Source organism: Diabrotica virgifera, chromosome 2, assembly GCF_917563875.1.
Source record: "Diabrotica virgifera virgifera chromosome 2, PGI_DIABVI_V3a".
NCBI classification, from domain to species: domain Eukaryota; kingdom Metazoa; phylum Arthropoda; class Insecta; order Coleoptera; family Chrysomelidae; genus Diabrotica; species Diabrotica virgifera.
The window spans coordinates 62,518,363-62,534,523 of record NC_065444.1 but is presented as its reverse complement, the minus strand read 5'-3'; the positions used below and the strand labels follow the sequence as shown (position 1 = coordinate 62,534,523).

Genomic DNA, 16,161 nt, shown 5'->3' with positions numbered 1-16,161 from the left:
ATGTATCCCTAAACAGATTGTATAAAATTATTGTTTTTCTCAAGAAAACATTAATTGATTACGATGCCAGATTTCCACACTCTTCATGTCAACTTCTTAAAATACAAAAAGGTTCTCATCTTTTAAAAGGCAGATGCAGTAATTTATGGCCCATCTGGCCATTATCGCAAAACCGCAAACCAGTTTACATAATAGTTGCCTGGTGGTCCGGCGAGTCAGTCTCTACACAGCATGCGAACGATTCAGACACATCCTCGTTCTCCCTAACAATACCCTTTCGAGATATAAGCAAAACACCACGCTTGTTTACCCAAAATAAATAAATATATTACTGTTCGTTGTTACACTTATTTTTAATTAATTCCGTCAACACACACCACCGGAATATACCTTTCACAATATTTTCAATTAGTGTAGGAAACAAAGGTTGAACCTTGCAAAATGGACACAAGTCCGGTTTGATTTTTTTTCTGGTATATCAAAGGGTGTTTATTATAAGACTAACTTTTTCTAAAAAAATTTCGCCCCGGAACCCCCATTTTCACCCCTTTAAAGGGGGTAATTTGTGGTTTTTGCGGAACGTAGCCCTTCCTGTACCTTTTACAAAAAATTTCTTTTATAGAAATATGAAGAGGACTATATTTTCTACGATTTATTTCCCGACAGCATATGTCTATCATCCACCGTTTAGCGGGGGTGGCGCCCCGAAATTGACAACTTTTTAAAAAAGATGTTTTTTAAAAATATATATTTTTCCCTAACTGTAACGGAAATTAAGAAGAAATCCTGCGACAATTATTCACAAATAATTGATTGATTTTTTGGTATAGGTTTCACTTAAGAGTAATAGCCCTTTTTTTAATTACAGGGTGTTACATTTTAAAAAACCCCTTTTTATACCATCTGAACCGTTGCATGGTAATAATAACGTGTCCATGCATGGGTAATAATAACGTGCATAAAATGATTTATGAAGCATATTAATAAAGGGCATTGTGTGTGAAGGATTCCAAGAAAATCACTTTATTTATTAATTCTTCTTTTTTTTGGGGTGGTTCCGGGGAAAAAGTGGGGGTGCAATATACAAATTTGTAAATAGCACCAGTACATGGGTAATCGCTGAAAGTTTTTTTACTCGAGCATAAATGGTTCAGATGGTATAAAAAGGGGTTTTTTAAAATGTAACACCCTGTAATTAAAAATAGGGCTATTACTCTTAAGTGAAACCTATACCAAAAAATCAATAGATTATTTGTGAATAATTGCCGCAGGATTTCTTCTTAATTTCCGTTACAGTTAGGGAAAAATATATATTTTTTAAAAACATCTTTTTTTAAAACTTGTCAACTTTGGGGCGCCACCCCCGCTAAACGGTGGATGATAGACATATGCTGTCGGGAAATAAATCGTAGAAAATATAGTCTCCTCCATATTTCTATAAAAAAAAAATTTTGTAAAGGGTACAGGAAGGGCTACGTTCCGCAAAAACCACAAATTACCCCCTTTAAAGGGGTGAAAAGGGGGGTTCCGGTGCGAAATTTTTTCAGAAAAAGTTAGTCTTATAATAAGCACCCCTTTATATAACAGAAAAAAAATAAAACCGGACTTGTGTCCATTTTGCAAGGTTCAACCTCTGTTTCCTACACTAAATTATTATATTCCCTAAGAGGCTACATCACCGCGTAATCAAGACGGAAAAGGCCTTTCAAAATTGCAGCTTTAATTTTGAATATTTTGTCGCGTTATTTGGCACACATTGTATACCCAATACAGTAAATAATGGCGGTACATAGCCCAATTTGAAAAATATGTTAGTATGTGGAAATCACTGGATAATTAAATAAAATATTACAAAAACGAGTATGTACCGCCATTAAAAATAACAAAAAAAAATACACTGTCTTCAAATAAACTTTTTATCCCATGCCTAGATTTTGTGTCACATTTGAACTACTAAAACCGATTATGTATTACAAGAAATCAAACTTAACTGACTGATTTGGCAACATTTAGCGCACCTATTATTACCACAATATTGTGCCTTCGTCTTTGATAGTGCCACGTACTGTCGACTCACCGTTGCCAAAGGTTCACAGAACTTTCAAAAAAGGGTGCGGCTCCTATCTGTCGAATTAATATTATGACTCGCTGATGTAGCCTCTTAATACGACACGTCGACAAAATACTGTTAGTTCCATTTAAGTTATTTCCATATTACATTTACTTTATCACAAATAAATAATGTTTTATTATCTTCTAGCTGTACTTACCGCAGGCAATACCGTGTTGCCACGGATACCTGAAGAACTTAGGGATGAATACTTAATAGATTACCACAAAGAAGTAGAAAATAGTGGGCGAATATTGTATACGGAAAGAGAAGGCCAAAAAATATCATATGTAAAAATTAATATATTTGTTTCTGTAATGACCAAATTCGAATAAATGTTAAATTAGTAGTAATTCTAGGTTTTCTGAAATATGTAAGATTCTAAAATATTTTTCCAAGAAAAATTGAAATGCACCATTAGTCTGGGCTAATTAGCAAAATACAAGGAAAAGTTATTTACCAGCAATTTTATTACTGGAATCGAATCTTATGATTGTATATATTAATAATATAGGTATGGAAAGTCCGCAGATAGTGTGCTACTTTTTTTATAAACAAAATGACGCGCGAAAATCGTGTTTTTTCAATTTTTGCTCTATAATTCCAAAGATTACTTTACACCAAAAACACCCAAATAAAAATTCACCGTAATTAAATTCTGCATAGAGACGTGTTTTTTCCCGATTTACTTCGACGAAAAATTTTCCCGGAAAATGCGGGTTCTTCCAACAAAATCTTTAATTTTTAACTAAAATTTTAGATAAGCAATTGTTTATCAATAATTAAATAACTTTGTAATATAAAAGATCCTTTCGTATAGATTATAATTCCAGAATCCGATCGAAATTGAATAAACAGTTTAGCAACAACTGAATTGTTCATTAAAAATTTACGGTCGCTGTAATAACCACAATAATTATGATACATAAGAATACCTATGATTTTTGTATAAAGAGACACTATACCTATCTAATGCACTATACGGAATTGAAATTGGACTGTTTAAGCGGCCTCAGAAATATTTTAAAATTATAAACAATTTTTTTACTTATAAACAAATAGAATATCTCGTGAAATATTAAATTAAATTAGATCATGAAAACGGTATTGGAAAACAAGCGGATGGACGCTTCTTTTAAAATAAAAAACGTTTAATTGTGATGAGTGGTACCTGAGATACAACCGGTCAAAGTTGACCGGCATTTACGGCAAAGATATAAACATTAGGATCATAATTTTCAAACCATCACGTTTTTATTTTTGTCCTCTTTCTCCACACCAATTTTCATATCTTTAAAATACTCATAACATATATTATTAGAAGAATAAAAACTATCGATATTACGAGTGAAAATTGCCAAAAATAGCAAAATTCCAATCAAAAATTAGGTTGGAGACAATGTAATCTCAAAGTTAAAATCGGTATACGTTAAAAAATGCACTTTCTCGGCTTCCCATGGAGCAATTTTCTTAATTCTTTTTTTGTTCCCAAGTAACTCGAGTAGGGCCATCTAACTAACGCATTATTAAATGTCAATCTTGCTTTTGTTTTATTATAATAGATTAATTTATTTATAAGAAAAGAAAACTACATGTTTTTCCAGTTGTTGACATCTATTTAGATAAACTTACTACAAGTGTACCTTTTAACGTGAAAACACACAAATGTTCTCATTTGAAAGCTGGATAGTTATTTAAACAATCTTTATTTAAACAAATTAAAAATAATTGTTATAATAAATAAATTAATTTATTATAACAAAACAAAAGCAACTTTGACATTTAATAATGCGTTAGTTGGATGGCTCTACTCGAGTTACTTGGGAACAAAAAAAGAATGAAGAAAATTGCTCCATGGGAAGCCGAGAAAATGCATTTTTTAACGTATACCGATTTTGAACTTTGACATTACATTTTCTTCAATATAATTTTTTATTGGAATTTTGCTATCTTTGGCAATTTTCACTCGTAATATCGATAGGTTTTATTATAATAATATATGTTATGAGTATTTTAAAGATTTGAAAATTGGTGTGGAGAAAGAGAACAAAAATAAAAAGGTGATGGTTCGAAAATTATGATCCTATTGTTTATATCTTTACATAAATGCCGGTCAACTTTGACCGGTTGTATCTCAGAAACCACTCATCCCAATTAATTGTTTTTTCTTTTAAAAGAAGCGTCCTGCAGCTTTTTCTCCAATACCGTTTTCATGATTTAATTTAATTTAATATTTTCCGAGATACTCTATTTGTTTATAAGCCAAAAAACTGTCTATAATTTTAAAATATTCCTGAGGCCGCTTAAATAGTCCAATTTCAATTCCGTAAAGTACATTAGATAGGTACAGTGTCTTTTTATACAAAAATCATAGTTATTCTTATGTATCATAATTATTGTGGTTATTATAGCGACCGTAAATTTTTAATTAACAATTCAATTGTTGCTAAACTGTTCATTCAATTTCGATCGGCTTCTGGAATTATAATCTATACGAAAGGATCTTTTATATTACTAAGTTATTTAATTATTGATGAGCAATTACTTACCTAAAATTTTAGTAGAATAATAAAAATTTTGTTGGAAAAACCCGCATTATCCGGGGAAAATTTTCGTCAAGGTAAATCGGAAAAAACACGTCTCTATGCAGAATTTAATTACGGTGAATTTTTATTTGGGTGTTTTTGGTGTAAAGTTAAAATCTTTGGAGTTATAGAGCAAATATTGAAAAAAAAACACGATTTGGTGGCGCCATTTTGTTTATAAAAGAAGTAGCACACTATCTGCGCACTTTGCATACCTATAAGATTCGATTCCAGCAATAAAATTGCTGGTAAATAACTTTTCCCAAAAACGGCCTATTCTCCGATAATTAATCTGCCCAGACTACATTGGAAATTCTTAAGTGAATTAGAAAAGAAATAAGCAACTCTCAGTGAGCCTTTTAGTCCAGGGCGCATCTGTTTTGAGATGGGCGTTGAGAGGTGACTCAAATTTTTTTGTCAAATTGTTTTTAATAAATAGAATTTTTCCTTCATTTTTTGACATTTTGATTATTTAAACAATGTTCCGGACCTTTTTGAGAGGGAGGATAACTCAAATATTATTATTTGAGTTATTTTCAAGCAATTTCTGCAAAAAAATTTGAGTCACCTCTCAACGTCCAAATGTACTAATATTTTTACAGATGCCGTCTATTTGCCGCGTTTACTAGTGCTGTGTTTGTCGGTCTTGGGCCACTGCCTTCCATTTTTTTACTCCCATTTTCTCCAGAACCTCTCTGATTGCATCTATTCATCTTTCTTTATGCTCTCCTAGAGATTTTCTCCCATCTGGTGTTTCCTAAATCACATTATTTATGGTGATTGTTATTTTAATACTATGCGTCAGATATGTGCTGTCCAATTTAGTCTCTTGGCCTTTGTATATCTCACCAGATTATCCTTTCATAGCTTTACAAATGTATATTGTAATCAAAAACCATGTTTTAATGATTACGCCAGTCAATGGGATCAAAAATAGGATATTACCTCCGAATTCTATCCTACTGCATGAATTTTAATGAAATTTTGGGAATAGCCTCTACTTATCTCCTTATTCAAAGTCTACCCTATGCCGATTTGTGCTTTTACCTTGGGGGTGGTTGCCAGCCCTTCTCGGGGATAGAAAATTTCTTGGTTACAATAATCACGGAAGTGGCTAGAGAACTTAATTGTAAGCCAAAACTGTTCTATAATTTTTTTTGAAAACTCAATATTTTTTGAGTTATTCGTGGTTGAAAATTCGCCATTTTCATTGAAATATAACACCTTTTCGAACGGTTTTTTGCAAATATCTTAAAAACTATGCATCTAACTAAAAAAACTATATAACACATTTTTGTAGCTTATAAAAAACCAAAGGGACTCATTCCTTCATAAATCTTCTAGTTATAATATAAAAAGAGATATGGTAGTTGAAAATAGTTTGTTATTTTTTTTGGTGCATGCTCAAATCGTTGTATTCGACTTGAAATAACAGACAAACGGTCGATTTTAGGTGTATAATGTTACCAATACCTTTTGTAGTGCTTAAAAAGATCTTTAAAATGAGTTATATTAAAGGTATATTGCATTCAAACTAAGCGAGATATGCTGCAAAAAAATTGATTGTATTTTTAGAAAAAAAATGAGAAGTATATTTTTAACCTCTCATCCACCAGAATTTTAATGTATCACTTTACTTCTACAATACCTTTTATTATAGTATTATGGACGGGTTCAAAAAGTTGGACGGGTTTAAAATGAATGGTTTTTGAAAAAAAAAAGATCAATTTATAGAGCGCATTTTTAGATTTCCTTAAAAATCTTCTTTTTCTACATGTAACTTGAAAATGATAAATACAATAATTAAACACAAAACAAAATTTTTACTCAACAAAATCGTACATTTTTGTGTGGTACCTTTTTGCGTATCTCTTATCATTTTCGAGTTACATGGAGAAAAAGGAAGATTCTTAAAAACATTTAAAAATGCGCCTATAATTTGATCTTATTTTTTTCAAAAACTATTCATTTTAAACCCTTCCAACATTTCGAACATAGAAATAACACTAAATAAAAAGTATTGTAGAAGGAAAACGATGCATTTCAATTCTGATGGATGAGGAGTTAAATGTACTTCAAATTTATTTTAATTCCATTAGTCATAAATTTTTTTTGCAGGATATCTCTCTTACTTTGAATGCAATCGACAATTAATGTTGCTCATTCTAAAGGTCTTTTCAATCACTACAAAAGGTATTGGTAGCATTATACAACTAAAATCGACGGTTTCTCTTTTATTTCAAGGTAAATACACCGATTTCAGCATGCACCAAAAGAACAAACAAACTCTTCTCACCTAATATCTCTTTTTGTATTATAACTAGAAGATATATGAAGGAACGAATCTCCTTGTTTTTTATAAGCTACTTTTTAGCTATAAGCTAAAATATTTTGTATAGTTTTTTTCGTTAGATGCATATATTTTAAGGTATTCGCAAAAAACCGCCCGAAAAGATGTAATTTTTCAATGAAAACGACCAATTTTCAACGACGAATAACTTAAAAATTATTGAGTTTTCGAAAAAAAATTATTGAACAGTTTTGCTTAGAATTAGGTTCTCTAGCTACTTCCGTGATTATTTTAACCAAACAATTATACACCCCCGAGAAGGGGTGGGAACCACCCCCAAGATAAAAGCGCACATCGACATAGGGTAGACTTTGTTTCTCAAGCTATTCTCTACTCATTGTGAAAATATCAAGTAAATCGATGTAGGATGGAATTCGAAGCCAATTAACCTCATTGACTGCCCTAGATGTCTTTATTTTAAATAGTGAGCTAATTTTATTTACTACACAGAATGTCATTGAGGATGATCTGACTAAATCGAAAACGTTCAGATTTTTTTCATTCGATTTGGATGACTTTTTTAAAGTTGTAGTAAATTTTATACCATTATACAAAGCGAACTTTTTATTTCTATATCAATTTTATAACTTTGGTATACAGCCAAACACTGGGACTATCCCTTTAATCTGAAATATTTCTATTTTACAATTATTTTTTGAGGTAACATTATTTATTTTATACTTAAAAATGACTTACCTCTAATTCTAATTCTTACTCAAATAAAAAACAGCTTAGCTTACCTTAAACAAAAAACACACATTAGAATATAATAAAAAAAAAATATAGAACAATAACAACTTTTTTATCCAATGTAGAGATGGTGAAAAAAAAAGTAATAAGCTTAAGTTATTTTTGTACATATATTATGTAGACCAGGGCATTTAGCACCAAAAACACCCCAATAATTCGATTTTGAAATATAGCACCTAGAGCCTTGCAACTTTTGTATTGTGTTCAGGTTAACGTTAGGAAAAATATTACTATTACTCTGGGCTAATTAGCAAAATACAAGGAAAAGTTATTTACCAGCAATTTTATTGCTGGAATCGAATCTTACGATTGTATATATTAATAATATAGGTATGCAAAGTCCGCAGATAGTGTGCTACTTTTTTTATAAACAAAATGGCGCCCGAAAATCGTGTTTTTTCAATATTTGCTCTACAACTCCAAAGATTTTAACTTTACACCAAAAACACTCAAATAAAAATTCACGGCAATTAAATTCTGCATAGAGACGTGTTTTGCCCGATTCACTTCGACGAAAACTTTCCCCGGAAAAGCGGGTTTTTCCAACAAAATCTTTAATTTTCAACTAAAATTTTAGATAAGTAATTGTTAATCAATAATTAAATAACTTGGTAATGTAAAAGCCCTTTTCGTAAAGATTATAATTCCAGAAGCCGATGGAAATTGAATAAATAGTTTAGCAACAATTGAATTGTTAATTAAAAATTTACGGTCGCTATAATAACGACAATAATTATGATGCATAAGAATAACTATGATTTTTTCATAAAAAGACACTATACCTATCTAATGTACTTTACAGAATTAAAATTGGACTATTTAAGCGGCCTCAGGAAAATTTTAAAATTATAAACAATTTTTTGGCTTATAAACAAATAAAATATCTCGGGAAATATTAAACTAAATTAAATTATGAAAACGGTATTCGAAAAACAGCAGCAGGACGCTTCTTATAAAAGAAAAAAAGTTTAATTATGACGAGTAATTCCTGAGATACAAGAGGTCAAAGTTGACCGGAATTTACGGCAAAGATATGAACGATAGGATCATAATTTTTAAACCATCACCTTTTTATTTTTGTCCTCTTTCTCCAACCAATTTTCATATCTTTGAAATACTCATAACATATATTATTATAATAAAAACTATCGATAATACGTGTGAAAATTGCCAAAAATAGCAAAATTCCAATCAAAAATTAGGTTGGAGACAATGTAATCTCAAAGTTAAAATCGGTATACGTTAAAAAAATGCACTTTCTCGGCTTCCCATGGAGCAATTTTCTAAATTCTTTTTTTGTTCCCAAGTAACTCGAGTAGGGCCATCTAACTAACGCATTATTAAATGTCACACTTACTTTTGTTTTGTTATAATAGATTAATTTATTTATAAGAACAGAAAACTACATATTTTTTCCAGTTGTAGGCTTTTTTTAGATAAACTTACCAAAAATGTACGTTTTAAAGTTAAAAACATAAATATTCTCATTTGAGAGCTGTATAATTATTTAAACAATTTTTATTTAAACAAATTAAAATTTTGTGTTATAATAAATAAATTAATTTATTATAACAAAACAAAAGCAAGTTTGACATTTAATAATGCGTTTGTTCGATGGCACTACTCGAGTTACTTGGGAACAAAAAAAGAATGAAGGAAATTGCTCCATGGGAAGCCGAGAAAATTCACTTTTTTAACGTATACCGATTTTGAACTTTGAGGGTTACATTTTCTCTAACCTAATTTTTGATTGGAATTTTGCCATTTTTTGCAATTTTCACACGTATTATCGATAGTTTTTATTATAATAATATATGTTATGAGTATTTCAAAGATATGAAAATTAGTGTGGAGAAAGAGGACAAAAATAAAAAGGTGATGGTTTAAGAATTATGATCCTATTGTTCATATCTTTGCCGTAAATTCCGGTCAACTTTGACCGGTTGTATCTCAGGAATTACTCGTCATAATTAAACGTTTTTCTTTTAAAAGAAGCGTCCTGCTGCTGTTTTTCGAATACCGTTTTCATAATTTAATTTAGTTTAATATTTCCCGAGATATTTTATTTGTTTATAAGCCAAATAATTCCTGAGGCCGCTTAAATAGTCCAATTTCAATTCTGTAAAGTATATTAGATAGGTATAGTGTCTTTTTATGAAAAAATCATAGTTATTCTTATGCATCATAATTATTGTCGTTATTATAGCGACTGTAAATTTTTAATTAACAATTCAATTGTTGCTAAACTGTTTATTCAATTTCCATCGGCTTCTGGAATTATAGTCTTTACGAAAAGGGCTTTTACATTACCAAGTTATTTAATTATTGATTGACAATTACTTATCTAAAATTTTAGTTGAAAATTAAAGATTTTGTTGGAAATACCCGCTTTTTCCGGGGAAAGTTTTCGTCCAAGTGAATCGGGAAAAACACGTCTCTATGCAGAATTTAATTGCGGTGAATTTTTATTTGGGTGTTTTTGGTGAAAAGTTAAAATCTTTGGAGTTATAGAGCAAAAATTGAAAAAAACACGATTTTCGGGCGCCATTTTGTTTATAAAAAAAGTAGCACACTATCTGCGCACTTTGAATACCTATATTATTAATATATAGGATCTTATAATTCGATTTCAGCAATAAAATTGCTGGTAAATAACTTTTCCCAAAAATGGTCTATTCTCCGATAATCAGCCCAGACTATATAGAAAAATGAGGTGGTAGTGCGGCCGATTCGTGAAAAATATTATAAGAATTGTGCATTTAACGATAGAAGCATATAATTTGGACCACACATACTACACATACTTCAGGTTCAAAATTAGATATGAGGCCATCTCAGATTTTACCTTTTACAAAAATAGCGGGCATTCAAAATGGCGACGATACTCATTATCTATAAAATTGTAGCAACTCACACGATTTATTATATTTAGCTAATTAGAAATTTTCCTTCATGTTCAAAATAGTTTATCAAGGATTTCAAATAGAAAACTGATACATTTTATTACCAAATTATAAGGTTTGTATAAATTTTGATAATAATCGACCTACATTACAATATAATAATAGTCCACTGAAATATTCTAAACTGCTCAGAATTGGCAAAGAAGACGGAAACCTTCTGCAAATATGTTTTCGACCCTCAGGAATCCGAATCTTAAATTGGTTTTGCGAGAAAATGCCGAAAAAACCGGGAAAATAGGAAAAAAAAAGATTTTCCGCAATTTTCTCGAAAACTACAATAGCTAGCGGAAAAATAATTAAACCATCGTGTTAATTTTTAATCGTAATATTTAAAAAATAGTATTGTTCTGAAGCTATTTCCTTGTGGCATTTTTATATTCAAGTAATTTCTCAATGGGAAATAAGCCCCAATTTTACCAAAAAAAATATTTTATTAACGTTTCGAAGCCTAAATCGGGTTTCGTTGTCAAAATACAAAATACTACTAAAAATAAATTAAAATAAAAAAATAGATAATTATGATAACAATTATTATACAGAGAGAGTCTGTAATTTGGAATAAATTCAATATCTCAAATACTACTTGTTTTTTTTAAAAAATGCTCAGACCCGTCGATTAGTATTTCAAATTGTCCTTTTTGACATACAATAATAATGTATACAGGGTGTCCCAATTTAGAGATATGACGTCATCGTTTATTTTCTTAAATGGCAACACTGTCATTTTGATAGCTATTTTGATAGGGTGTGTAAAGTTATACATAACTGCAAAATATGAAATTTTTATTTTTTGCCATTTATAAGATAATAAAAAATAACAAAGTTATGTCTGTAATTTGGAATAAATTCAATAATTCAAATACTAAATGTATTTTTGAAAAATGCTCAGAGTCGTCGATTAGTATTTCAAATTGTCATTTTTGACATAGAATAATAATGTATACAGAGAGTCCCAATTTAGAGATATGACGTCATCGTTGATTTTCTTAAATGGCAACACTGTAATTTTAATAGTTATTTTAATAGGGTGTGTAAAGTTATAGATAACTGCAAAATTTCAAATTTTTATTCCCTACCATTTACAATATAATAAAAAATAAAGTTATACAAAACAAGTAATCGAATAATAATTGCATTTAATTATTTCAATTAAGCAAATGCTCATAATGTTGGCCACTGCCTATTTGACAATAATTAAGGGCAACATTATGAGCATTTGCTTAATTGAAATAATTAAATATTTCAATTATTATTTGATTACTTGTTTTTCATAACTTTGTTATTTTTTATTATCTTGTAAATGGTAGGAAATAAAAATTTGAAATTTTGCAGTTATGTATAACTTTATACATTCTATCAAAATAGCTATCAAAATAAGAGTGTTGCCATTTAAGAAAATCAATGATGATGATATATCTCTAAATTGAAACACCCTGTATACATTATTATTGTATGTCAAAAATGACAATTTGAAATAATAATCAACGGGTTTAAGCATTTTTCAAAAAAACAATTAATATTTGAATTATTGAATTTATTCCAAATTACAGACATAACTTTGATATTTTTTATTATCTTGTAAGTGGTAGAAAATAAACATTTTATACTTAGCAGTTATGTATAACTTTACACACCCTATCAGAATAGCTATCAAAATGACAGTGTTGCCATTTAAGAAAATCAACGATGACATCATATCTCTAAATTGGGACACCCTGTATACATTATTATTGTGTGTCAAAGAGGACAACTTGAAATACTAATCGACGGGTCTGAGCATTTTTCAAAAAAACAATTAGTATTTGAGATATTGAATTTATTCCAAATTACAGACTCTTTCTGTATAGGGTGTCCCAAAAGTAGAAGGACGGTCGAATATCTCGCGAAATATACATCGGATCAAAAAACTGAAAAATACGTTTTCAATATTTTTCAAAAATCTATCGAATGACACCAAACACGACACCCACCCCCACACCCTGGATGTGGAGTGGGGATAACTTTAAAATCTTAAATAGGAACCTACATTTTTATTGCAGATTTGAAACCTCATAAAAAAGTAAGTAACTTTTATTCGAGACATTTTTTCGAATTGTGGATAGATGGCACTATAGTCGGAAAAGACTATCCTAATACCCTAGATAAATTATAGAAACGGTCCATCTCGAGAACTGCACTTCCAAGTAAAAACCCAAAAAATACGTGTTTAATATTTTTCAAAAACATATCGAATAACACTAAAAACGACCCCCGCTTCATCTCATGTAGGTGGGGTGGGGGTAACTTTAAAATCTTAAATATGAACCCCCATTTTTTATTGCAGATTTGAATACCTCATAAAAAAGTAAGTAAACTTTATTCGAGAAATTTTTTCGAGTTGTGGATAGATGGCGCTATAGTCGGAATAAACTATTTATCCTAGTACCCTAGATAAATAATTATAGAGACGGTCTAATATCACGAGAACGGCACTTTCAAGTGAAAAACCAAGAAATACTTGTTTAATATTTTTCAAAAACCTGTCGAATAACACTAAACACGAGCTCCACTCCACCCCATGTAGGTGGAAAGGGGGTAACTTTAAAATTTTAAATAAGAACTCCCATTTTTTATTGCAGATTTGAATACCTCATAAAAAAGTAAGTAACATTTATTTGAGACATTTTTTAGATTTGTTGATAGATGGCGCTAATAAATCGTATTTTTCCAATTACATCGCCATCTATCAACAATTCTAAAAATGTCTCGAATAAATATCCCTTATTTTTTTATGGGGAATCCAAATCTGCAATAAAAAACAACGTTCTTGTTTGAGATTTTAAAGTTACACCCATAGTCGGAGAGATAGAAGCGGATTTTGTGCGTGATAAGTAATATGGAAAAACTGTACGGGGATATGTTGAATTAGTTGTGTACATGACTTTCACCAACGACCGGAAACCAGAGTGGGGGCCGAGGGTAGTTATAAGGGGTCAACGTCGCGGTTTTTACTATGTTTTTTGTGACGCTCATGATCGAGATAGTGCACCAAAATTTGGGAATAAGTAGGTCATGACGTAACTAAGTAAAATCTCTAGGAACGGAACGCTGAGTGCCCGACAAAGGGGTGAGGGTAGGGGTGAATGTAAAAAATATAAGGGGTTTTTTGCGAGGTTCGTGATTGAGATAGTGGACCAAAATTTGGGAATAAGTAGACCAAGAAATTAGTAAGTAAAATCCCCAGAGCCGCAAGCCAGAGTAGGGGACGAGGGTAGTTAAAAGGGTCAAAGACGCCGTTTTTATTATTTTTTTTTGTGACGCTCATGATCGAGATAGTGCACCAAAATTTGGGAATAAGTAGGTCATGACGTAACTAAGTAAAATCTCCAGGGGTGGCACGCTGCGTGGCCGACAAAGGGGTGGCGCAGGGGTGAATACAAAAAATATAAGGGGGTTTTTGCGACGTTTGGAGAGAGAGAGATTGGGAGAGTGCGCCAAAATTTGGGAATAAGTAGACCATGACAAACCTAAGTAAAATTCTCAGAGCCGGAAACCCGAGGTGGGGGACGAGGGTAGTTATAAGGGGTCAAAGTCGCCGTTTTTATTATTATTTTTTTTTGTGACGCTCATGATCGAGATAGTGCACCAAAATTTGGGAATAAGTAGGTTATGAGGTAACTAAGTACAATCTCCAGGGGTGGAACGCTGCGTGGCCGATAAAGGGGTGGGGGTAGGTGTGAATATAAAAAATATAAGGTGTTTTTTGCGACGCGCTAGATTGAGATAGTGCACCAAAATTTTGGAATAAGTAGAATCTCAATCACGAGCGTCTTAAAAAAAATAATAAAAACTGCGACTTTGACCCCTTATAACTACCCTCGGCCCCCACTCAGGTTTCCGGCCGTTGGTGAAAGTCATGTACACAACTAATTCAACATATCCCCGTATAGTTTTTCCATATTACTTATCACGCACAAAATCCACTCCCAGCTCTTAGACTACCACCCCATTTCCATGAGATGGAGTGGGGTCGGGTTTATACTCTGGGCAAATTAGCAAAATACAAGGAAAAGTTATTTACCAGCAATTTTATTGCTGGAATCGAATCTTATTATTGTATGTATTAATATATAGATATGAAAAGTCCGCAGATAGTGTGCTACTTTTTTTATAAACAAAATGGCGCCCGAAAATCGTGTTTTTTTCAATTTTTGCTCTATAACTCCAAAGATTTTAACTTTAGACCAAAAACACTCAAATAAAAATTCACCGTAATTAAATTCTGCATAGAGACGTGTTTTTTCCGATTTACTTTGACGAAAACTTCTCCCGGAAAAAGCGGGTTTTTCCAATAAATTCTTTAATTTTCAACTAAACTCTTAGATAAGTAGTTGTTAATTAATAATTAAATAACTTGGTAACATGAAAGACCTTTCCGTATATATTATAATTCCAGTCTATGGAAATTGAATGAACAGTTTAGCAACAATTAAAATGTTAATTAAAAATTTACGGTCGCTATAATAACGACAATAATTATGATGCATAAGAATAACTACGATTTTTTCATAAAAAGACACTATACCTCTCTAATGTACTGTACAGAATTGAAATTGGACTATTTAAGCGGCCTCAGGAATATTTTAAAATTATAGACAATTTTTTGGTTTAAAAACAAATATAATATCTCGAGAAATATTAAACTGAATTAAATTATGAAAACGTTATTCGAAAGACAGCTGCAGGATGCTTCTTTTAAAAGAAACAACGTTTAATTATGACGAGTGGTTCCTGAGATACAACCGGTCAAAGTTAACCGGAATTTACGGCAAAGATATAAACAACAGGATCATAATTTTCAAACCATCACCTTTTTGTTTTTGTCCTCTTTCTCCACACCAATTTTCATATCTCTAAAATCCTCATAACATATATTATTATAATAAAAACCATCGATAATACGTGTGAAAATTGCCAAAAATAGCAAAATTCCAATCAAAAATTAGGTTGGAGAAAATGTAACCCTCAAAGTTCAAAATCGGTATACGTTTATTATAACAAAACGAAAGCAAGTTTGACATTTAATAATGCGTTAGTTCGATGGCTCTACTCGAGTTACTTGGGAACAAAAAAAGAATGAAGGAAATTGCTCCATGGAAAGCCGAGAAAATGCATTTTTTTTAACGTATACCGATTTTGAACTTTGAGGGTTACATTTTCTCCAACCTAATTTTTGATTGGAATTTTGCTATTTTTGGTAATTTTCACACGTATTATCGATAGTTTTTATTATAATAATATATGTTCTGAGGATTTTATAGATATGAAAATTGGTGTGGAGAAAGAGGACAAAAATAAAAAGGTGATGGTTTGAAAATTATGATCCTATTGTTTATATCTCTGCCGTAAATTTCGGTCACCTTT

The 16,161-nt window shown here is 31.0% G+C and overlaps 2 protein-coding genes across 4 annotated transcripts in view; both read left to right on the top strand.

Annotated features, from left to right (window-relative positions):
• Positions 1-16,161, top strand: part of LOC114326250 (juvenile hormone acid O-methyltransferase-like) — a 164,392-nt gene that overhangs the window by 75,608 nt on the left and 72,623 nt on the right. The window lies entirely within an intron of this gene.
• The window catches only part of LOC114326260 (juvenile hormone acid O-methyltransferase-like), a 36,312-nt gene that overhangs the window by 18,128 nt on the left and 2,023 nt on the right, over positions 1-16,161 (top strand). For 2 of the 3 annotated variants that reach the window (XM_028274573.2, XM_028274571.2), the window contains exon 3: positions 2,261-2,463. The exons of the other annotated variant lie outside the window; for it this stretch is intronic. In XM_028274573.2, coding sequence (XP_028130374.1) covers positions 2,261-2,445 — 185 coding nt within the window. In that variant the 3' untranslated portion in view covers positions 2,446-2,463. Of the gene's footprint in view, positions 1-2,260; positions 2,464-16,161 lie in introns of those variants that run through there. 3 annotated transcript variants of the gene reach the window in all.